General features: G+C 32.8%; 2 protein-coding genes across 2 annotated transcripts in view; both read right to left on the bottom strand.

Moving 5' to 3' along the window:
- LOC133196178 (chitin synthase chs-2-like) overlaps nt 1-8,327 on the bottom strand; it is a 63,496-nt gene extending 55,169 nt beyond the window's left edge. The window contains 9 exon segments of the mRNA XM_061332107.1: nt 1,080-1,326; nt 2,796-2,946; nt 3,053-3,173; nt 3,282-3,376; nt 3,471-3,595; nt 3,685-3,787; nt 4,422-5,677; nt 6,858-7,383; nt 8,203-8,327. Coding sequence (XP_061188091.1) covers nt 1,080-1,326; nt 2,796-2,946; nt 3,053-3,173; nt 3,282-3,376; nt 3,471-3,595; nt 3,685-3,787; nt 4,422-5,677; nt 6,858-7,383; nt 8,203-8,327 — 2,749 coding nt within the window.
- Nucleotides 8,328-13,801: 5,474 nt separating this feature from the next.
- LOC133197253 (chitin synthase-like) lies at nt 13,802-23,286 on the bottom strand. Its single transcript, XM_061333208.1, has 16 exons — nt 23,206-23,286; nt 20,443-20,472; nt 19,595-20,123; nt 18,405-19,468; nt 18,208-18,310; nt 18,007-18,113; nt 17,824-17,918; nt 17,537-17,654; nt 17,294-17,447; nt 16,963-17,209; nt 16,673-16,873; nt 16,130-16,527; nt 15,837-16,001; nt 15,560-15,762; nt 15,187-15,374; nt 13,802-14,702 (listed from the first exon to the last, which is right to left on the bottom strand). The coding sequence occupies exons 1-16, from the start codon at nt 23,274-23,276 to the stop codon at nt 13,894-13,896; spliced, it is 4,482 nt and encodes a 1,493-aa protein (XP_061189192.1). The 5' UTR covers nt 23,277-23,286; the 3' UTR covers nt 13,802-13,893.
- Between the last annotated feature and the right edge of the window lie 251 nt (nt 23,287-23,537).

The raw sequence follows: 23,537 nt of genomic DNA, 5'->3' as shown, positions 1-23,537 counted from the left end.
TTTTTCAATCTTATTTGGAGCAACAAACCACCTAGAATAGAAAAGAACTGCATTACAGAGACATGAAAATGGTGGCTTAAATGTAAGAATGATAAGTTTAAAAGATTTTTGTAAAGGGTTAAAAATTGCACGGAATCGCAGACTTTTTTAGTAATCTTAATGTACTGTACAGTATAACTCCAGAAGTGGAATTTCTTCCTTGCAAGGGTAACAGTTTTACAATGGTTCTTACCATTTTGGAAAGAGTTTTAATGTTTTTTTTCTTATGAATTAAGAATGACGATAGAGTCTCAATGCTTGTCTATTTTAGATCCACTTTGGTATAATTTCAATATTCAGATATTAAATAACTATATTTTACTATCCCAATTTATTTAGAACAATTTTTAAGAGTCAAAAGGGATCCGGAGATTTTTATGACATATTAATTTCATCAAAATGGTATAAACCTAAATATAAAAGAAAATGGGAAAATATTTTGGATTTGAAAGTAAACAAAATGAAGTGCAAAAACACAATAAATTGATTTTAGTATCACTGAAGGTGTATACCTTACATATAGATGGTTTCAATACCAAATTACACTTTAAATTCTTCATGTATAAAAAAATTACTTGGCTATATTTGAAAAGAAATCGGATCATTTTTCTTCACTGTTTTTTATGTTTGTTAAAATTGTTTTTTTTTTAAAAATCATTTTACGTTACCTTATATATGATAACTTTCTGTTAGATACATAGACCTATTAGATGAATGGAACGTGAAAGGATTTGTTTACCTTTTTTTTGTATATTTGTTTGTTAATCAATGAAAAATTGTCCTGACTGATTAAACATGTGTATAAAAACTTAAGTTTGTAAATGTGAAACCAGGGCTCCACAACCTTGGCACCATTCAATGAACCCTATATATATATATATATATATATATATATATATATATATATATATATATATATATATATATATATATATATATATATATATATATATTGCTGGGACAATAAAAAATATATCATTCAAAAATGAAAGCACTATTTCAGAAACAAGTTTAATAATCTATATCGTTTTATATCTCACCGGAACCTTTGGGATGAATACGACCACAGGCAGCCCCAACCAATGGATCCTTTTTCATGCGATCAAGCAGAAGTGATACTGCCTCCGGCTCAAAATCTACGTCCCCATCCAATGCTAGTATAAATGTATTATTAGCAAAGCTCTTCATTTTTTCCTCTAAGTCTCCATCACCGTTTTGCAGTTCCTCTTTTTGTCTTTCTTTAGTCTTATTCATTTTAAATAATAGAAGATAGTAAAGGTACATCACCTTAAATTCAAATCAAAATAATAAATTTCCAAATAAGTTACATGACAAGGTAATTGATTCACAGTATGTACTTAAAATGAAATGGCTGAAGATAAGGAACAGCAATCGATCTACAAACTAACAAACAATATAAATCTGCTTACATGGCATAAAATACGGAACCCTGGCAAATCCAGATATCGGATCAGGTGCCTGGGAGGAGTAAGAATCCTTGTCAATCGGTTATATCCAACTTGGACCCTATGTATTGATCATGTGGACAAAGTATAAAAACAATGTCTTAAGAATTGGTATGAAATATTTCAGTCAGAGTACGACCCAATGATAGGTTTTGCTAACTAATAAAGTAATTAAAACGACTAAAGAAAGTAAACTTTAAATGAAGTTAGTGAAACCTTTACACCCATCAATAATTTGACAGATAAACATTGATTGTACTCAATGCATACTCTTGAGTATCAAATTGGACTTTTGCGAGGAGCGCTGACTTTTACAGTTGACGACTTACTTTTACACTAGGACAATGTACGGAAGCTCTTCTACAATATAAATATTTAGGTCAACATTTAATTAAACGAAAATGACGGGTTATTTCAAAGCACAAATAAACTGCCTTTGAAGAAAACGACAACCACCCTACCCTTAACTTCCGGCCTTCACATGTTAGTGCCCCTAACACCATACCTATGACCACTAGAAATATTATCCCATCTATTATCAATTCTGTACCTCCATACATGATACAGGTTTAAATGTCAAAGTAAACAGTCAACTGTAAAAGTCAGTGCTTCTCGCAAAAGTCCATTAGTTGGAAAACAAACACCATAAGCAGGTGAAAGAGGAATTTCATACATAAATACGGAAAGTTGACGATGAGAAAACTGACGTCATCTAGCTTGTCATACATACATTTTAATTGTTGGTTGGCCATTACCGTCTATAGCAAGTAAAACTTTCAAATATGAATCAGAATTATCAGATTGACAGAATCTTTGGTGATTCTCGAATTGAAGGTCACTCAAGTGTTTTAATTTCATCTTTTCATGTAGTTTTTTTTTAAAGCGAGGCAGGATACTGACCATTTAGTCGATGTTACAGGGATTCCAATAACATATTTTAGCTGATTTGTTTCATACTTATTGTTAAAACTTTGTTTTCATACTAAATTTGACTAGAAGATGATCTATCTACTAGTCCGTGATCAATACATGGGGCTCACAGCGGGTGTGACTGGTCAACAGGGGATTCTTACTCCTCCTAGTCACCTGATCCCACCTCTCGAATTTCCAGGGGTCCGTATTTTGTGGCTTCTCACAGATTTGTTTATAGATTTCTTGAGCTCGATCACTGTTCGTTATCTTCACCTTTTTTATTTCAAATTCTCTCTCTCTCTCTCTCTCTCTCTCTCTCTCTCTCTCTCTCTCTCTCTGTATGTGTGTGTGTGTGTGTGTGTGTGTTGTGTGTTGTACCTGGCTCCAACGTTTCCGATGCCTTATTTTCGTTTTGTCTTTTAGGTGCACAACAAGTTTCTGTGATGATAGTAGCTCCCACTCGAATCTAGCTCCATAAGGGGTCTCATATCGCTGAACTTCGCCTAACTCGAATCCGCCGTATATTGATCTGTATAATTATTAAAATAAATTTATCGGTACGTTGTCATTCTCATTTTTTGCTGTAGAGTTTTTAAGTTGTTTGGTTTTATATCAATTCAAATCAATAAGCTTACTTAGCTGTTTTTGGAATCACATCCTCAAGTGTCTTGACATAATTATTAACGTTTCTGCCTTTCATTAGTTTACCAGTTTTGTTTTTCCTCGGTTTAAATGCGTCATCGAAAAAGACGTGCACTAGAACAGATTTCAAGCGGTATGAACTTCAAATATGGTTGGATTATTTTCATTTCATGTACTGCTAATTTAATTTTTCTAAACATATAAATATAAATGTAATTTTACCTTCAAATTGATAAACGTCTTCGTTAATATATGACTTTTTCTTTGCTTTGATTTTTTCTTCGTGCTCTTTTTGAATGAATTGTTCATAATCAACCCTGCAATCATTTATAAATTTCATGTCTGTAGACCTGCTCCACCTTAACACTAAATTTGATCATTTAATCTGTATTACCTGGACGAAAAACTCACTTAAAGATGGATTTCAGTAGCTGTGTCATTTCAGTTTCAGTCTCGTGCCACATAGTTGCACAAAAATACACAAATGGCCTATAGTATTTATCACTGTCGATTGATCCCGTATATTTTTCTGCTTCCTGCAAATAGTATTTTTTTTTTATGAAAAATAAACTTCTCATCTGGAAGAAAGGCATTTTTGAAGCAGCCTTAAAAAATGAAGACTTACCTCATTATTTTCCTCCATTTTCTATTCCGTCGTGTCTTTACATCTCGTTAGAAGTAAAGAAATATTTAGAAAAATTCCACAGTATGGCGGTTGCCGGAATAATCTGCAAATAAATTACAAATAACATTAATTTTTTCCATCCCTAATAGGACCTTATTCTCTATCCTTAAATGTCCATCACGTATATAATACTCTGATATTAATTCAAAGCATTTTACAGTAGAAAAGGATTTACCAAAAAAAAGTTTCAAAAATGTAATTAATTAAGCAGTAATTAATTAACAGAAATTGTATTGAAGTCTACGGAGACAAGCCATTTTTTTAAAATAAAAATTCAAATAATAAGGATATCAATAAATACTGTGGTGGAAAGATGCATTAAATCATTAGAAATACAATGACATTTGAAAACATTTTTTTACCGTATAGATTTTTTAGAATTGATTTTTATTACTTAAAAAAAAGAGGGAGATAACTCTTCAACAAAGGTCAAGGTCATAAATTAGGACACATTCCATTCTTTCATGCTAATAGTAATAAATGGGAATTATGTCTAAAAAATACCAAGTATTCCATCCACAAGTATTCAAATTCATTGAATCTGAGGCTATTAGGGATGGAATACCTTAATAATATATATATATTCAATAAGGTAATATTATCGTATTTAAACAAAATGAACGAAAGAAATTAATACTCCAGATATAATTTTCATACATCTTATTTTGCAGCCTTACCTGTCGCACTTTACCAGCTTGGATCCATTGTTTGTCCAAACGTATAAAGTTAGCAGAATGCACGCAACAAATCCAAAACATCCAGATGCAATCACCTGCCATATGTCTTCAGTGGACGTCAGTCTTAACTTCCATAAAGGTTGCACAATGTTACAGTCCTGAGCCGTCCAGAACAACGGAAACATCATAACGGGTATAATCAAAAGAGGAGTACCCAGCAAACTTAAAACGAGAGGTAAAGAAAAACAAAAGTACTGAAGATTGACTCTACATGCAAATCGTGCACTCTTAAATCCAACAAACCCAAGAACAACACAAATTATTATAAGAATATCCAAATCATGTCTTCCACAGCCGTAAGAAAAATAAGTCCTGGATTCAAGAACAACTTTACCCGTCAATGTTTTTACTTTTGAAGTCCCAAGTAAAGAAATTGCTTTAACTGTGTCTAGGGCAATTGAATCATCGGTCGACATTATTGAAAAAATGATATATGGAAACAAAATAGACAAAGCCACTTTCCAGAGAGCTGTAAACAGTGAAACCTTTTCTCTTTTAGATCGGATAAATTCCATGAGAAATTTTTTTAGCCTTGTTTTTATACTTTCTAGCTGATTTGTATCCTTTTCGAGAGTTATAGGGGAACTAAACATTAGGAAATTTTCCCAGTAAGTTACGGAAACCAGTAGCAAAGATATTAATAAGAAACAAAGAATCAAAGCAACATTTTCCTTTCCTGATTTTTCGTAAATATACCAACCTGCAAGAGCCAATGAGATAAGAAAAAATAAAAGTCCAACTATTTGTGTAATATTGAAGACATTGGCAGATGCCTTGGTGTTATTTTCATTTTTACTTACTGGCAATTCGTTTTCTTTTTCATTACCAGAACCTTTTGTACCTTCTGGCAACTCGTTTTCTTTTTCAATACCAGAACCATTTTTACTTTCTGACAACTCTTTTTCTTTTTCAATACCAGAACCATTTCCACTTTCTGGTAACTCCTTTTCAATATCAGTATCATTTTTACTTTCAGGCAACTCTCTTTTTTCAATACAAGAACCATTGACCACTTTGTGTGTCATGGCTTTTATAGCCCTTTCAGAGAATTTGAAGTCACAAAACACACTAAAAACTACTGGAAAGAAAATGATTAAGTAAGACAAAAGAGAAGCAGTGATTGGGTCAAACGCTGGCAGCACAAGGAAAACCAGAAGACAAAGGCCTGTTGTGTGAAGTGTCTCCACCACTAGATTCTGAAAGAAGGTATTAAGAGAACAAGTAAAAAAATATTCATTTTACCTATTATTGTGTTTGTTCTTTCTGTTTTGGAGCAACTCGGACAACTATATTTACAAGTGTTTGTGGAAAATAGAATGCAAATAAATATGACTTAAGGGGATGAAGGACACATGGTCACATGACTCTGTTTAACTACGTCTCCGTTTATATAAGTGCAAAACGTGTAAACCATCAGTTCTTGTATTAATTTTTGACAATTTGTTTACTTTGATTACCATCTTATGTATAAAAAATAAAAAGTTTTAACATTCTTGTAAACATTAACAAATTATGAAATTGTTTGATCAACTCCTCTGTTTCCCTAAACTGCGCGTCCAACAAGTCGGTGACGTCATACACGATCTGTTAGTACAGCAAGATCATACTCGGTGAATACAGGGGCGGTATTTTTATGTAAAAACAGGTCATAATCAGTATTTGATGAAATATTCTGAGAAACGGGGAACGCAAAAATTATTTTTGCATTGCTGATGACGGAAATCTTATGTAGGCATATCTTATTTCGCTTATTTAGCTTACGCGTGACGTCATAGTTGGTTTTTCCCGTACTCGGGAAATGTAAACATTACACGGTTTTGTCATGCTTATGCCTTCTTTTACGATGTCCTGTGCAATATTGAGGTCAGCTTCACCATTCGAAATTTTTACAGTTAATCAATAATACGAAGGACTTGCATTTCAAGGTAAATTTAAAAATATTGAATGATAGAATTTTTTGTAAATTACGTTTTATGTTGTTTAAGTTGTCTTAAAAAGTACGTAATTTTCCCTATCCAGATGCAGAGTGATAGAAGAAACTTGCTTTTTCGAATTTTAAACCCTATTCTACTCAAAAATATTTTAAAAGATACATGTCCACTTACATATTTTTTTTTATAAATGCTTAAAAAATCCCATTGTGGACAGAGTAATGAGCCCGGAAACATGGAGAATTAAAACTCCACTTAGATACTGTAGGACATAGTATTTGTTAATCAATCTCTCGAAAATAAGGTCAGAAACCTAATGATATTTCTGCTTTAAGATATGTGGGACATAGTTAATTAGAAATATACAAAATATAAAAAAAATTGAATGACAAGTAATTTTTCAGCTCAAGGTCCTTCTTCCCCTTAAAAACGGAACGAAACCTACCAATATCATCATTCTTAAGTCAAATTTTTGAGTTTCCTTAAAACAGAGTCTCCATAGTGAAAGAATAATTGTACAGATGTCCGGAACCACTATAGCAATAATGAGACCCCAAATCCACATCACATTTACCGAGGGTGTTTCTTCCAATAATTGGCATAAATGAGGACTTGTTGGTACACATTCCCAAACCGCCGGGAAATCCTCTTTTCTAAGATATGAAGAAGCACATTGGGTGTTATTTGAATTGTTTTGAGTGCAGTTAAACTTAAGAAATGTTTTGTCTTCCACAAGATGAAGAAGACCTCCCAATTTATCTATTGTTGTGGTTGAGTTAGCTTGCGGTGGATTCAGCTTCCAGATCATTAAATGAATGATAATCCTCGTTAATCCTGTTGATACAAGAACGCTTAAAAACAGGATGATACTGAATATATTCACACAAATTTTTGTTAAAACATTCCAACAGGTGTTTGAATCATCAGAGCTTATTGGTGGTGTTTCAGCGACTAAATCCCAGTATTCATTCCTACAACAATATTTTAAAAACAAACTTAATTGAAGGAATCGAATATTTAATTTGCAGAATGTTGGAAAAAACTCATGGACATTATTCAAGAAAATTTTCTACTTAGAAATAATCCCTTAAAAAATGCAATGTATATAAACCTTGAATATTAAAACATGTACAGTACTTAAGAATAGTTTGAAACAAGAAGTCTGTGAGCTAATGCTCACTAGTAATACCCTCACTCTGATGTGAATATACGCTCAAATGTGAATATACACAATTTTAGATAAAGAAATATTGGTACTTAAGGTGGTAGGAATAAACAGGATGTTGACATCGGATTCGTAGAAAAATGAATTCCACCATTTGGAATGCCTAAACAAAGAGTGTGCTTAAAATTTCAAGCATCTGCCTTGAGCAGTTGATGAGAAAATTACGACGAAAATTTGTTATGGACGGATGCACGGATAAACAGGAAGTTGACATTGAATTTTTACAAAGTAGAATCCCACCATATGGCATGCCAAAGAAAAGAGTGTTCTAAAATTTCAAGCACCTATAGAAACTAGTTGCTGAGAAAAATGCGACGAAAATTTGTTACAGTTGGACAAGCACACATAGAGAGAGAAAGAGAGAGAGAGAGACGGAGGACAGACAGACTCACAAGGGTAAAACAGTATACCCCCCTCTTCTTCATAGCGGGGGTATAAAAATACATTTTGCTTTTTTTTTTATCTGTACATGCATTAAATAAATAATTGGATTCGATCTTTTTTATGGTGGATGTAGAGGCAGATTCCTCATTGAATGAGGTTTTTTCAGTTGTTATCTACATACTGTTCGCTTTCAGGCTGTTTCTTTGTATCTCCTGATTTCTTTTTCTTCTTTCCACTGTCAGATTTGTGAGGAACTTTACCATTACTGCTGGAATTGTGAGATATTATACTGTATCTGATACACATTGCTATGAAACAAGTAAATATCGAATGAAATATTTATTTGCGGTTCAGAACCATCAATTTATGCTAAGATTGACCTATTATATGAGTACATTAAAAAAATACATTAATTAAAATATGCAAGCTTTGTAACCATCTTTGAATAGTAAAAGCAAGACCGTGTCTTCAATGGGATTCAAAAAACGGAAGTTTAAATCCAAAATTCCCCACTTATTGTCCTTCATTTAAAGTTCTTGTAAACAATCATTTCTCCTAGGTTCACTTGGCGCATTGAATATAATGATCTGATAATTTGACAATTTGTATACTGCAATTATCTGTCTATTTTGCATATTTACATTGATCGAATTTGTTCCAGGATAGGAGATACACATATGTGATTGAGTATCACGGTTACTTTCTTTTCTATAATACCTATTTCAATAATAAAGTAAATACAGATTTATTATTTATAAAAATATAATCAACCGATAAAAAATCGGAAAATGAGCGGGTAGATATTCTCCACATAGGTTTTTAAAAAAGTGTAGTGTGCAAAACATGTTTTTCTCTTGAATTTCTTAAAATATTTCTAAAAGATTTGCATCCGTTAGACACAAAAGCACCTGTTTTGAGAACACATTTTGTATAGAGTTGCAGTCTAATGTACGTTATTCCTAACTATTAACAAAAGAATATTAAATCATTTAATTTTGTTCATTCTTGACAAAGAATGTAATTCATATCCGGAAACCCAATAGGTTTCCTTTTTATATCTTACGCACGCCAATATTAGGGAGCAGTTCATGACAACTTTTTGTAAAATTATTAAATTAATAAATATCTGACGAGAAATGAAAAACAAATCGAAACATAATAACAAATATTTAGACTTAGTTTTAAGCAATTTTTTAAGACTTTTATTCGTAAATTTTATGTTTGTTTTATTCCAACGAAGCAATAAAAAAAAATAGCGTCTCATTTCCCCATGTGCACATTCTAACACAACCACAAATATATTGGCCGCTGCTGTGGTCGATAATGAAGTCATGAAAACAAAGAAAATAGAAAAAAAAAAACTAGCACCACAACTAAACTACCAAACACTAAATATTTACAATGTTACATGTTTAAATTGAAAGTTTATAACCAATTGTTAAAGGGGCTTGGACACAGATTTGAAGTTGATAGTTTCTCAAATTTTCTATATATTATCAAGACTTATATGTTGCTTGAGCATTTTATACGGAAATGTAATAAAATCATGTTTAGAAACTTCTTTTATCTAGAAATTATTATAACTACGAATTTCGGGATGCATTTGATTAACACAAATACTTGCTCTGCACAAAGTAAACTTTATCATTAATAATTAAGTATAGTAGAAATTTTGTTGTGTATTAATAAAAAAATATTAAAACTATAATCCAGAAAATTCAGAGTAGAAATGTGAGAAAGCAAAGCAAGCTCACCAGTATTGTCAGTCCGTGCTCAGTGATGTGTGCAGAGTTAAACAAATTGAACACACCAGGTAAAACGTAAACATTTACAATAACAGAGCTCGTGCCCTGTGTACAAAAACAAATGTTTTACGTGATGTAAAGAAGAATGTCATTGAATTCTAAGAATATTCATGTTAGTTCAATTCATTTAACTGGTTTAATGTTTTGAATAACCAACGAAATTTAAGATATAAACAATGCAACTAACTGTGTCTAGGCCCCTTTAAGAAAGAAATCCGGACCGCTATGAAATACGTCCAGTCTGTCGGGTATACTGTGGTGACATAATGGAACGGATTAATTATCGCTAATATATTACGACCAAGTAGTAAATCGTACACTTTCTTATTCTCTCAAAATAGCGTAACTATACATGACTGATTGATTGATTAATTGTATGTTGTTTTACGTCCCATTCGAGAATTTTTCACTCATGTAGATTATTATTAAGTAATAATCTATTGATGAGATGGCAACAGGGTTCCACTGGTTACCACATACTATCCCGTCCTTAAGAAACTCAACGATATTCTTTTAAAAAAATCTCATTCTTTATTACAACAAAAGAATGACTGATGTCTTTAACGAACATCCATTGGCTCCCTATAGGCGCCCTAGGAACTTGAAGGATATCGTACTAAGAACCAGATTGGGCAACCTAATACCTAATAATGGTTTTAAAACTTGTTATGACAGATGATTCTTCTCTGTAAGCAAGCACTGACACAGACAGTTTTAACAGTCCGGTAACAAGCCGCAGTTACAGAATATTAGGGAACTTGTCCTGCCAAACAGATAACTGCATATATCTCATCAGCTGCGAGGTATGTCAAAGCTGTATTTTGGGGAAACGGGAGATCTCCGTAGCCGTAGAAGAATCAATAATCACCGCTCGACCATTAAGACCAAGTAAATCAATGAACCAGTTGGGGAACATTTCAACCTCTGAATGAATTCACCAGGATGAACGTGAACTAGATCTGATTCCTGATTAAGACAAACAAGACCATTCTCTCCATATAGTATAAACTTTAAAGTTAATTCGCATTATCAATTCTGGAACGACACACAAATTAACATATTTATTTCTTAAATTTTTGTTTATTATTTCTTTTATCCGATAAACAGTTTAAAAATATTTCCAAATTTATAAAAGATCCAAATTCATGTTTTAAAATTTCCCCTCTATATTTTCTTTCTTTGGTTTCTTTTACATGTTTCATGTATGGTTACGCTAGTTTGAGAGAATAGGACAATGTTCGATTTACTACATAGTCGTAATTAATTAGCAATAATTAATCCGTTCATTTACGTAAATCGGACTTCATCAGAGTATACTCGAAAGACCGGACGTATTTCATAGCGGTTCGTATTTCTTTCTTAACAATTGGTTATAAACTTTCGAATTAAACATGTAACAATGTAAATATATTATAGTGTTTTCTAGGTTAGTTGTGGTGCAAGTTGGTATTTTTCTTGTTGTTTCTCTGTTTCCCTTGTTTTTATGACTTTATAAGTTTTTACTTTTTTCTTTGTCCCGAGGAAGGGACGGGGCGTCCCAAAAATATGACAATTTTTAATTGTTCGTGTCATTGGTCATTTTTAGTGCTTTATATATATATATATATATATATACAAAATTAAATACATATACATATTATATTTATACCGTATACGTTAATATCTAGAAATTTTATTTTTCTTTGTTAATTAGTTATAATATGTTGTATAAAATCAATGAACTATATTACTAAATCAAAAGATCTACCTCTTATTTTCGTGCACGACTTGACCTGGTATCGTTGTTTCACCATTTTCAGTCTTTTTGCCAATGCTCTCCATAATTGATTAAAATAAAACATTGAAGTTGCGCGGATCTATAGGCTCTGCACTGCACTTGTTTACTGCATAATTGTTAGACCGACGTAATAATATATGCTTGGATTTTAAACAAGTGTATTCTTTAAATTAAATTCAAATATTTGACTAGTAATGGCACTGTTTTGTAATATGGTCTTTTGAACACTTTGTTTATAATTAAGTGAAAAAAGATCTCCCTTTGTTGATGTATTTCAATATATATTTGGAACCAGTAGGGTTGAAAATTTACAAGAGAACTGGAACAAAAGTAAACTTTTTTATTCAATTTTCCTTTAAGTGAAACGAAAGTACAGTATGTTTTATTTGCCATTCGAAATCAACTTGTTGATCGCAAGAAATTACTAATTTAATATTGAAAACTGAAATATAAAAAAAAAACCTATTAAACAAACTTATAGCTCCCTAGAGGCTCCTTTCATTCAAAATATTCCCAATTTTTTTAATGTCTGTGCAGTTATAAAATGGTGTGATAAATACTTTAATATGTTCATTTACTATAATAAACTCTTTTTTATTTTAGCAATGTGGGTTATGGATAATATGTTATCTTAAATAACTCTCTAAACTTACTTTACTATGACTGCATATGTATAAAAGAAAAATAACTTAACTCGACCTTTCCTTTAATGACTACTTAAAACAAAAAAAAGATACATGTACCGGTAATAATGATAATAACGAGAATTCGTAATTTCCTTTATACAAACAATTCATCTAATCATTAGGATTTTAAAAAATGAGAACAACAAATCCATTATTTTAAAATATTGGAACTATTTCAATTTGCAGTTAAATACTCTTTAAAAACTTAAAAGAGCCTTATTTAATATGTTTCTATTTATATATTTATTTTTATATTTATCCACATGAGAGAGAACGTTTCTTATACTACATGTTTTACCACCTAATACCTAGGTCAATCTTACAAACCAGTACAAATGTTCAATCAGTCTACTGAAGGACTTTGGTTGACAGTATTCGGGATAAACAGGGTTGGTCTTGATATGATTTATGTCTTGTTTTTATTGTAATGTACACATTATTTTAAAAATTATTTTTCCTTCGAACAATTTTTAGATACACCAAGATTTCAATAGTTGTCCGTGTCATAATAACTCAAGGTTAATTCTTTTCAATTACATAAGTGTCATAACCATGTCTCAACGATAAATGTAAGCAAACGAGAAAAAAATGATAGGTGCCATTTTTATGTTAATACCTCATTTTTGATTTTATAATACAAAGGTTTATTTAATCGTAAAATATTACTTGCAAAAGTTCAATTATCAATACTTGGTATTTTTAAGCGTCGTACTAACAAAAGGGACATAACCATCATTTAAAACTTTCCAATGAGTCTAAATAAAATCAAAAGGAAAGTATGGTGCTAAAATAATTTTCAAGATGCATGAAAAAAAATTGCATCAATTTTAGATATGGTAAAATATCGGCAAATGATTTCAAAAGCAAGGTAATATTATGCATTGCAGGTCAAAAAAGAAAGAAATAATTGTGTTGACTATTCATACTGCATGTATTTTTTATAATGCCATATTATTACAATAGAATTCCCCTCCCCCATCCCACCCCCACCCGCACATACTAATCTATGTTCGACTAAGATTAAATTGTACCAACTAAATATGTACGTTGTATACAACTGACTTTAACGTGATTCAATATACTTTTTCTGTTGGTGGAATTTAAAAAAAAAAGACACATGTCCATACAAGATTATGCAACCCAAGACTTGTGTGATCATTGTTACAAAATGTTTATCACTTCTCCAATTTTTTGGTCTCTGTCCTTCTATCATTATTCCTAAAACGCTTTTAAAAGTTAGCTTACCTGAAGGCAAGTTTTTAATATGACTTTTTTGTTTTCATAAAAACGACTTTAAATGAAACTTACCTTTTCATCTTTAGTTACATGTACCTCCTCATTCCTTTTAACAAGGTATTCACTTATCATCCTAGGCTCATTTTCATTTTACTTTTTTTGCAATTCAGAGAAAAATTACATGAACAGAATATTAACTTAGGCGATTTCCATTTTTCACTCTTTTTATTACATGCACAAAACAAGTTATAAGAAATGTTAACATTTTGATGCTGTTACATTAATTGAAATTCAAAGAGAAATAATAGAACTTGCGTTTATAAAAATTTTATCCTAAATAGAGATTTTTTATTGTTTTCCTCTCCATATTAGACGTTTGAAGTACTTGGCATTTCATTTTCTTCCTTTTGAAGACTTCTGATACTCTGTATTATTACAGGTGTGTTGGGATATTTACTTAAAACGTCATCATCTTCCTCATCTTCTTGTATAGTATTTATGGGATTTTTTGTTGCGTCTTTTATCACTTTTCTAAGTTTTTCTAAAGCCTCCGGCTTTCTCCTTCTTTCTCCTGATATTGATCGCAGAGCAGAGCTTACCTGCACGCTTGCCCTTAACTTGCTCCAACCTTTCCGAGCTCCATCTCCGGGCTTGTCTGGTTCCCCACCCGTTAATTCCGCATTTTTAGGCGCCTCATCTATCGTTGTTGCCATTTCCCTTCCCGCTTCTCCACCAAACGTCGGTCTTTTTATTTGTGTTTGCTTTTCTAGCCGGGTTGATGCAATAATGTGGGTCAGAGTTGACACTCTGTGGTAAATCATTCCGAAGAACTGGATAAGTAGTAACAGACCAAAGGTCATTGTGAAGGCTATCGAGATAGGCTCTATAACTCCCTGCTCGCCTCCTGCCACATTACAAGGGAGCGGAATCTCAAGCGTCCCCTGGTAGGCATTGACTTGTGTAAGCACATAGACGATCGTTACGAATAAAGCATTCAGTATAAAAACAAAGAAGAAAACCTTATTTCTAAGTTCTAGTAAGTCTTCCTGTACCCTCTGTTGTTCGTCTGGATTTATATCTGTTGGTTTCAGATACTTTTTTATCAAACCCCTCCAGAATTTTCTTTCCTCTTCTGGAATATCTTCAGAGTTCTTGAAATCACCGTGCTTTGTTTTATCTAAAAGAATCAAACTTATATGAACTTCTTGGTATAAACATATCATTCAAGTAAATGTTGAAAATGAACACTATCCGTAAAAATTTGACAAAATGAATCAAGATTTTCTTATCGATAGAGATACTTTCTGCTTTTGTATAAAAAGATATGAATTTATTATAGTTTTTTAAGCTTTTATCATTTCCGTTTGCAAATATATATGCTTTTATATTTGTCAAAATTTTCCATTACGAGTTTTAATACAACAATACATAAAAAAGCATAATTAAAACTGATTATGAAATCTTTTTACATGTATCGTTGCACTTCTAATAGTAAAGTTTCTCCAAAATATATCCCTTAATAAATCTTTTTGTTATAATAACTGATGGAAGTCATGGGCTTTTTGAAAATCGTATGTTATCTACCATGAATAAATAATGCATGAGAGATAGAGAACGGATATTTGATTCTGCACTCTATTGATATAATAAGGCATTCTTGCCTTCTCCTTTAGGTGTATCTATGGAAGTAGGTTTCTTTTCAACTGAAGACTTTTTCTGAACATCAATTGTTTGGATTGGCGTGGTCTCTACTTTGTTTTTATCCTGTATATCTATCGTATTTTTGGATGTTTCATTCTTTGTCTCCTCCTGACTTTCTTCTTGAATCTCTCGAACGCAAAGCATACAGCTACAAAAAATATTATGCCAACATCATATACTATATTTATAAAACTGATTTGTACCAACAATCCATAAATCATAAACTTTATTATCACAATGACCTATCATATGTAATAGGGAGAAAAAAAGGAAACAAAAAGTTAAAAAAAAAAATAAACTGAATGATATGATTGTTGCTTTGAAAATACTTACCGACACCAGTCCCCAATAGAACATGTCTGTCCTTCCAATTTATTTTTCTTTCTGATAACTACATCCTGACCCGCGGCTGTCTTGTTCTCTCTAGTTCCCCAGTTTATATTGTGCATATTTCCGAGGGAATAAAGAATCAAGAGCATTGACATAGAAGGTACTGCCAGAAAGTACAACAGGCCATGGAATATGCACGTAAATTCCTTCAAGTATAAAGACAGATCAGGTGCAACAGAAATTAAAACGCATATTAAAAGCCAGAAAGATAAATTTGTACCTGTGGATGTATTAGCGCAGCAACGACGAATACCCCCGCCACAAAACAGAAAAAGACCGTGGTGACAGAACAGAACTGTGATTCCACGCCCTCTTTTATCAAACCGATTAACACCACCATCATAACGAGGCTGTATATCGTAGAAATGATTCCCGCTAACATGAGCTGTTAAAAGGAAATCAGAGCTACTTTCTTTTATTGTTGACACGGTCTTTGGAAATGAATGTAACAAGATTATGTTTTTTTATTCATTTTTGCACTTTTGCAAAAAGAAAATTACTAATATGTCATACCTGTGTGTCTTCTTTAGCTAAGAAGATGGACATTGATAGAACAATAACAGGTACCAAGTTGAGAATCAATGCCAACCACGGTTCTATGGAAGGAAAAGCTGTAATTATAGCGCCCAAAATAAGAAGGAAAATAGTGCCAGGGGTCAATATTGAAGATACAAAGAGGAATATATGGTAAATAATATACAACATTGAAATGCTGTCATTATTTTTCTTCACATATCTCCAGTCTAGAAGCAAATCTAGAATATTTGCCATGGTAGATGGGGCCCATCGTCGCCTTTGTTTATAAAATTCGTTAAATCCTTCCGGGGCAAAGGTCAATGCATCAGAAGCTGCACAGTATTCTACTCGGAATCCCTCTTTAAGCATGAGTGTACACAGCCATCTATCTTCACCTAAAACGTACAGATAATTTACCACAAAAAGCATACTAGTATTCCCTTGATATATCCAAAAAATTACTTTATCCGGTTTATTAAATTTTTAGAACTTTATATTTTTCTTGTTATTCATTTTGACTTATAGATATACTTAACGTGCCTTGGTCATATTGTATATGCTCCTTAGCCTCTGTTGCCGTTCTAGTATATGTTTTCATGACATTATCGGCTAAAACGGCGGATCCACGGAAAAGGCTGAAACATCCGGGCGAGCAAAGAACACAACCAATTACATGCTCTGTTGCTTTCTGCAACCAATGACTGACTGCGTATTCAAACTTCTGGTACCACACCATTGGCCCTGATGTTAAAAGCATTGCATATGAGTTGTTATTATTTTTAAGCATTAAATGGAAATATATCTCATTTTAGATATAATAATTTCCAAACCAGATCCAATGGGATGTATTCTTCCACAAGCTGCTCCAACATCTGCATTTTTTCTCATTCGGTCTAACAACAGCGTCACCGCTTCCGGTTTGAAGTCGACATCACCATCCAGCGCTAGAATGAAAGTGTTCTCCGAGAGATTGTGGACCATTTCTTTCATACTTTTGGATAGTTCTTTACATTTATCTTCCAATTTTGGTTTCATCTTGTTTAACTCGAAGGACAGTAAATAATACATGTACATCACCTGAAGTTATAACACACTAATTAACATGATTCCTTTCAAGGTTTTAATTTAAACTGAGATTTTTGTTGGAAATTAAACAATAACCTGACTCCATCTCTTTCTATGCCTTATTCTCATCTTATCTTTTAGATGAACAATTAATTTGGCATCTTCTGTAAGAAGCATCCATTCATACTTCATACCGTATGGGGTCTCAAACTTTCTGACAGGTTCGAGCTCGTAATTTCCATATATGGATCTACAAGAAGTATGTTAGAATATTAAAATTATTTCTAACTTTACTGAATGAGTTTCTTCCAATTACAATAAATTAATTTGAAATCGTACTTAGCTGTTTTCGGGACACATTCTTCAAGAAGTTTTACAAAATCGTTCACTTTCCTTCCATTTCGCAGTTTACCGTTCACTTTCCGGGGTTTGAAAGCATCGTCAAAGAAAACGTGAACTACATGTACAAAAACAATTTTTAAAGTGAAAAAACATGGAAAACTACTAGTAGTCATAATATATTGAAAACTATATAAATCTTTTCATAACTTTTGAAATCTAATAAACACATTTTATCCAATTATCTACTTAGGTGTAACAAGACACAGAAGAGTTTCACTACTCGCCCTCAAAATCATAAATATCCTCGTCATAGAAGCTTCTTCTTTGTTCTTGTCTCATGGACTGGACTTGCCTTTTCCAGCACTGATCCATATCAACCCTGTAATATAGAAATCATACTTAATTCTTAATGATGATTTACAAGAGAGAAGTTGATGTGAGGAATGATTTTATCGCTATAACGTCACCTGAATATAGATTTCAGAAGTTGTGTCATTTCGTTTTCCGTTTCATGCCACATTGTTGCACAGAAATAGACCAAGGGAGAGTACACTTCTTTTGGCTTGTCGTCTGCCTAGTAGCATTTCCAAGATTTAAAAAAGCATCAATTGCAAACAAAAACCAAGTTCAATTAAAATTCAAAATTCGGAATGCTCTTGTTATGTTACCTTTCTGTTTGTACTATAGTCAACATCATATAGATATCGCCGCCTTGATAACAACAGAGACAAGTCAAGAAATATTCCACAGTACGCAGGTTTCATAAACAATCTGTAATGGTAAATAAACAACATTTTCGGCTAACTCAGCGAATAACTTGAGATATGATTCAACTTAATAACTTGTTCGTGTATTCCATTAATACCTTTCTACTTTCTCCATCTTCGCTCCGTCAGTTGACCAAACATATAATGTTAAAATAGCCAAAGACGTTAAACCAAGAACACCAGAAACAATCAGTGGCCATAGACGCTCCACAGAATTACCATAGTCAAGTTCCCACAAAGGCTGTAGAACGTTACATCCCTCCGTTGTAAAGGCTAGTGGGTACTTCATAAGTATGACAAACACAAAGGGCATCAACAAGAGATTTAGACCAATCGGAGGGGCAAAAGATCTCCTTTGTAATACAATCCGACATGTATAACGAGACGCTTTGAAGAACACAAAAGTGAGAATGAAACATACTACTGTCATAAGATAAGGGTTAAAGGTCATGCACCCGAACGTTATATATGACCTGGATTCCAAGCGGATGGTTCCACTTAAAGTATGCACTGTTGCAGCATCCTCCAAATACAGTAAAGTTCGTACTGTAATCAGAGTACTTTCTTTGGATTGAATTACATAGATGATTAAAGTGGCTAGGAATGTCCACCCGATCTTTAAAAAGTAGGTCAGGATAGACACTGTATCTCGTTTAGATTTCACATATTTCGTCAAGAAAGACTTTTCTTGATTTTTGCCATCGGTCTTCTGTGTAATGTTTGATGTTACAAAGTTTTCCCACCAAATAACGGACACCATGATCACTGATACTAACAGCAATACAAGGGTAGTAACCATGTTATGGCTTTGCGAGTTGTAGTATACATATAAAGTTAAAAATCCCATCCCCATAATGAAGATGACAGCTCCTATGAAGGGAATTGTATCATACTTGAAGTCATTATGTTTCATGGCATCTGGGGCCTCGCGAACGTTTATTTTATTGACCCCGCCGTTCATTGTTGAGCTTGATTGTCTATTTCTATTCTTTTTCACTTTTGTGTTCTCCTCTTGTTTAACTTGGAACTTGACGCTTAAGAGAACCGGAATAACACATACAAAGTACGGAAGAACAGAGGCAGATGCTGGGTCGAAAGCTGGCATCACAAGAAATACCATGATACACAGACCAGTCGAATGAATTATTTCTATTGTCAAGCTCTGAAAAAATGAAAATCTGATGTCATACATATTCTCAGTAAAATGAAGATGTGTGCTTAGGGCATTTATGTACATCGAAATTTAATCTTTCACTAAACAAATAGGGAAAAAATAAGGCATACTTACGAGTAAAAATACCCTCATATCAAAATTGTCTACTTTGTTTTTCTTGAAGCATGATTTCCAGAGAGACATGGCCATAGTGTATAAGTACGGTACAGACATGATTATAAGCAGCCCCCAGATCCAGCCTACGTTAACAGAGGGGATGTCCTCCAACAACAAACAAGTGGTAGCTGTCTTGTCACGGCACTCCCACGACACCGGCAGTCCATTCCTCAGAACTTGACCTTTTATGCAACCGTTAGCAATGTTGTCACAAACCTTAAGTTCCATCCTCTCAGACTGCACTTGTAAGGTTCCCCCCAATTTGTTCAATGTGAAGTTGCTGTTGGTATAGGGTGGGTTCAGTTTCCATATCATGATGTGAATGATGACTCTTGACAGACAAGCCGACCAGAAAACAACTATGAAGAGGAATATTCCTACTATAACGAGTCCGACTTTTGTCACAGCGTCCCAGCAGGAATCGTAGTCATCGTTAGCGCCATGCATAGGTTTCTCCTCGGCGCAGTCCCACTCATTGTCATCGTCACTATCAAAAAGATGCCGAAAACAGAAAAAAAAAATAATCAAACTAGAGTTTATATTAAAGTTTTAAAGCTCACTGACTTTAAAATTAACTATTCGATGTGAAAATATGTTGATCTGTGTTTGAGTTATGAAATACATTTATGGTGACTCATTATCATTATGTAACAAATCTTCCATATGCTATATATCTAGAAAATTTATGATTTCTTTTTTTTATGGGGGGGTTGGGGGGGGGGGTTTGTTGCTGTTGCTTTAGTTATAAGGTTTAATAGGTTTAATTATATAGCATATATTATATACGAAGGTGTGTTTAATTTTACCCTGAATTATTAGGTTCAGCCATCTCCCCTCTGAAATAGATTAGAAACAGAATCGAAAATACATAATTTGATTGTAAATTTAAAAAATATTATACATCGATGGAATCAGTTTGTATATATATGGGCCAAACATACAAGTGTACAGATATATCAGAAGATACTGGCCTTTCAGATGTCATATTTATGCCACGCCAAATTCACAAAAATTAGAAAAAAAACATATTTTAAAGATTGATGAACTAGGTTTTAGTTTAAGAACTATAAACTATTGTTAACGATTCTTTACCTATAGTTTTTATCTGTAAAACTATATTAAACGGTTGTATACTTTAGTTCGCGAATGCTAATTAACGTTTATCTGTCTGTAAATAACAGTTAACAAATTTTGTTGATAAATATAGATTCTCAATTGTAAAATATAGTTTTCATTCGTTAACCATAATTAACATTTGTTAATCATAGTGTCAAAAAATCCGTAAACCATACTCTAAACGTGGTTATATTAAAGGGCTGAAGGTTTGACGATTTCGGTATAGTAGAAATATGTCGAGTGAAAACTTTGGCGGTCTGCTAGTATTTAACAAGAATGTGAAAGTAGACGGATGCATGGAAACTAAGACGATTATTTGTAATGCGTCAATTGTTTCCACTTCGTGAAGGTTTCCTCTTTTACAGATTTTATCAGATAAAATCATTTGATGTCCCTGGCATACCCAACAAACTAGACAGGTATATATATATATATATATATATATATATATATATATATATATATATATATATATATATATATATATATATATATATATATATATCAGAATTATTTAATCAAACGATATTGATTTCCTGAATAATGTTTTCTTCATTTCTCTGTACCTATATGTTTAGTGCATACTTACGAGAAACTTGCCGAAGTTTCCGTGTCTCTAGCTCTAGATGCCACAGGCGTGCTCTGAATTGAAGACCTATTTACAGAATTTTATAATGTTAATCAGTCGATGTATATGAGGAGAGCATGTTACAATCTTTTTTTGTATTGTCAAGGGCCTCTTCACACTATTCAAGGGCTATCCACGATCTTGAGTAACATACAACGTACCTGTAACGCTTTCTTTAAACTGTTTTCTTTTTTCCTCCCCCCCCCCTTTTTTTTGTTTTTTGAATGAACTCTGATTTTTTAGAAACGTTGTGTAATTAGTAGGTTTTTTTAACCAAAAAAAAAAGTATTATACTTGAATTAACATTGATTTTACTCTTGGTAGCTAAGAATAGAAAAGTTATCGATGATCTTTAAAAAAAGTTCAGATTTCCTTATCGTGCTGTTTAACTAATATTTACACAATTTTAAGAGACCGCACTGGTAGTATATATATATATATATATATATAAAATAGCATGCAAGATTATGCAGACTGTTATCGCTAAATACCTAGGAATACTGATATACTATATTTGACTTTTTTCTGTTTATTGTGCTAACACTTCCGGGTACCAATAGTTCTAGCGTAATACCTATTTCATGACTCTATAAACCCACATATGTAATCTCCTATATCACAATGAAAAGTACGTTTCAAAGAAAACTCTAACTGAAACAGAAAATATTCATTTTCAATGTTAAAGTAAGAAACAAATTAAAAAAAAAAAACTACACTGAGAGATAAAACTGATCGCCCATTGTGGCCCCACCCTAGACCCAGGGGTCATGATTTGAAGAAACTTTAATCTACGCTACCTGGGGATGCTTCCATATAATCATATATGTCTATCCTCTCTCTCTCTCTCTCTCTCTCTCTCTCTCTCTCTCTCTCTGTATGTGTGTGTGTGTCAATCTCTCAAATCTTCATGACCTTAGTAAATAATCTTTAACAAAAAAAAAAAAAAAAAAAAAAAATCGGCGACAATATGTGCAAATGTTCACAGTATATTGTCGCCAACGACAAAATGTGCGGATGCGTGACTGTACATTTTGTCGTCCATTATGCAGGAGGAAAAAAAGGTTCGTCTTGGTACATATTGTCGCCAGCTACAATATGTACCGATGGACGACAATATGTGCAGTGAGGGTAAGTACATATTGTCGCTGACGACAATATGTACAAAACGACAATATGTACCGTCACACATCCGTTTTAGCGACTTATCAGACGTTTAGTCGACTTGTCAGATAATGATGTTAACTTGTCGGATGATTTGTCAACTTGTCAGATAAATATGTTGTTTTGTTGTGTATTTATGTCGACTTGTCTGATAATTAAGACGACTTGTCAGATCCTCTTGTCGACTTGTCAGGAAAATATGCTGTCATCTGGATGGCACATACATGGATGCGTTTTCATATTGAATTTTTTAATACGTGAATAAATGGTAAGTTGACAAAAAGATCTGATAAGTCAATATAATAATTATCTGACAAGTCGACGTAATGATCTGATAAGTCAACATAGTTAACTGAAAAGTGGTGACAGAACTATGCCACCATACTCAAAACCAATCTAACAAACATCTAAAAAAGAAAAAAAAAAAAGAAAAGGCAGCCAAACAAACGAAAAAAGATACAGTTTATGCTGTGAATTTGATGCCAGTATCTGTATTTTATTTTAGTGTACACGCTGACATTCATTAAAAAAAGAATGTTTTTTCCCTTTGATTACAATGAAGAAAATTAATTTGTTTTGAATTACGAAACTAAAAAAATTATTGAAATTCAATCTAGAGTACATATATATATATAAAACTGATGTTTTGCCTAATTTAACTTACGTGTTTGGTTGGGGTCTCACTTGGCCAGGTAAAGTCCTGCTGCCATCCAATTCCTGCTCTGGCTTGTCCATTATTGTGATAAATATTCATTAATATATGTTTTTTTCTATCAACAAAAATCAGATTCCTTGCTTTTCAAAAAAATAAGACAGTCTTTCCCAAAGTGTTGTTCATTCTTATCAATTGTTAGTAGAACAGGCGAAAATCTTTAAATGCCTTGAGATATAGAAGTGAATTATTTGCGACGATAATCGATATTCCTTATCAATCGGTTATCGAATTATTGGTTTTATTTCCAGTTTCCTGTGGTTGGTTTCTTTTCTTCGTTGAGC

Source organism: Saccostrea echinata, unplaced genomic scaffold (genome assembly GCF_033153115.1).
Source record: "Saccostrea echinata isolate AGI-Se365-2 ecotype Australia unplaced genomic scaffold, CSIRO_AGI_Sech_v1 ptg000030l, whole genome shotgun sequence".
NCBI classification, from domain to species: domain Eukaryota; kingdom Metazoa; phylum Mollusca; class Bivalvia; order Ostreida; family Ostreidae; genus Saccostrea; species Saccostrea echinata.
The sequence above is the reverse complement of the archived record's forward strand: the minus strand, read 5'-3'. Positions and strand labels throughout refer to the sequence as shown.